A 1,112-nucleotide genomic window follows, 5' to 3' on the forward strand; every position below is an offset into this window, starting at 1 on the left:
TCTAAAAAAACCACAAACTCACAAATGAAAAGAAGAGAGCATTAACCAAAGCGTGTTTATAAGGAAAAGCCTTTTCCCTGCAGTGGTGGGGGAGAACACACTCCTGGTGCCCCAGCCAGCCTGGCACAGGGCTTTCCACCTCCCACTCACCAGCCTGAACAGGCAGCAGAAAAAAGGGGAGCAGGGCTGCATAGGGTGACAGGCATCACTGAGGCTCTCCTACCACCCATGGTCACCCTGGAAAGGTTCTGTCCATTTGGAGGTGTCCATGAAGATGGAGGAGGAGCTGTGGAAGAGCCAGAGGCAGGGCAGGGAGCCCTCACGTGTCCAGAGGTCCTTGGAGCAGTCATACACCTCCATTTCTACCCGGTAGTCCCCGTCCATGCCCTTCCAGTGGCCACCGGTGACAAAGAGCCGGTCACCCAGTGCCACCATCCCTCCGTTCTCATGCAGGGTGTGTAGGAGCTGCACCTGTGTGAGGGACAGGGGGAGATGTGCAGGGACTCCTTGGTGGCCTCCTACTCCCACCACAGAGGACACTGACCCCCCCCCAGACATGTCTCCCTACCCCATCTTTCCTTTCTGTGGGGTTTGGGGTTTGCCTCATGCCTGTGTGATGGGGAGCAGGGGAGGAAGGAATGGGGCACCCTCAGCTCTGCAGGTGTTAATAGAACCAAGGGATGAGTGGGTGGGAGGGAGAGGGGGTGCTGGCACTGAGGGGAGGCAGCTGGGAACACCATCCCCACATCCCTGGAGGCTAACTAGTCCCACATCCCACCTTCTGCCAGATGTTGGCCTCTGGGTTGTACACGTGGACCTTCTTGGTGTTATCCCCGATGAGGTAGATGAGCCCGCGCAGAGTGGCACAGCGTGGGGCTGAGAGGTACTTGGGGATGAAGGGAGATGTGATCACACTCCACAGATCTGCAAGGAGCAGTCATTAGCAGTGCACCCCACCCTTGGCTCTTCATGCAGCTGCCATTGCTGAAAAAAGCATTGCTATTTCAGGGGGAATTTGAAAGGGAGGGGGCAGACCAGCCAGGCAGACGGGCACCACAGTCCCCATCCCAGATGAGGGTCTTGCATAAAAAATAGTGTGGGGTGGGGACGTG

General features: G+C 57.1%; 1 protein-coding gene across 1 annotated transcript in view; it reads right to left on the reverse strand.

Moving 5' to 3' along the window:
* Positions 1–42: 42 nt before the first annotated feature.
* The window catches only part of KLHL30 (kelch like family member 30), a 3,167-nt gene continuing 2,097 nt past the window's right edge, over positions 43–1,112 (reverse strand). The window contains exons 6-7 of the mRNA XM_031060337.1: positions 779–924; positions 43–471 (exon numbers count right to left, since the gene is read on the reverse strand). Of these exons, the coding sequence (XP_030916197.1) occupies positions 220–471; positions 779–924 (398 nt within the window). The 3' untranslated portion in view covers positions 43–219. The remainder of the gene's footprint in view (positions 472–778; positions 925–1,112) is intronic.

Source organism: Geospiza fortis, unplaced genomic scaffold (genome assembly GCF_000277835.1).
Source record: "Geospiza fortis unplaced genomic scaffold, GeoFor_1.0 scaffold118, whole genome shotgun sequence".
Classification (NCBI taxonomy): Eukaryota; Metazoa; Chordata; class Aves; order Passeriformes; family Thraupidae; genus Geospiza; species Geospiza fortis.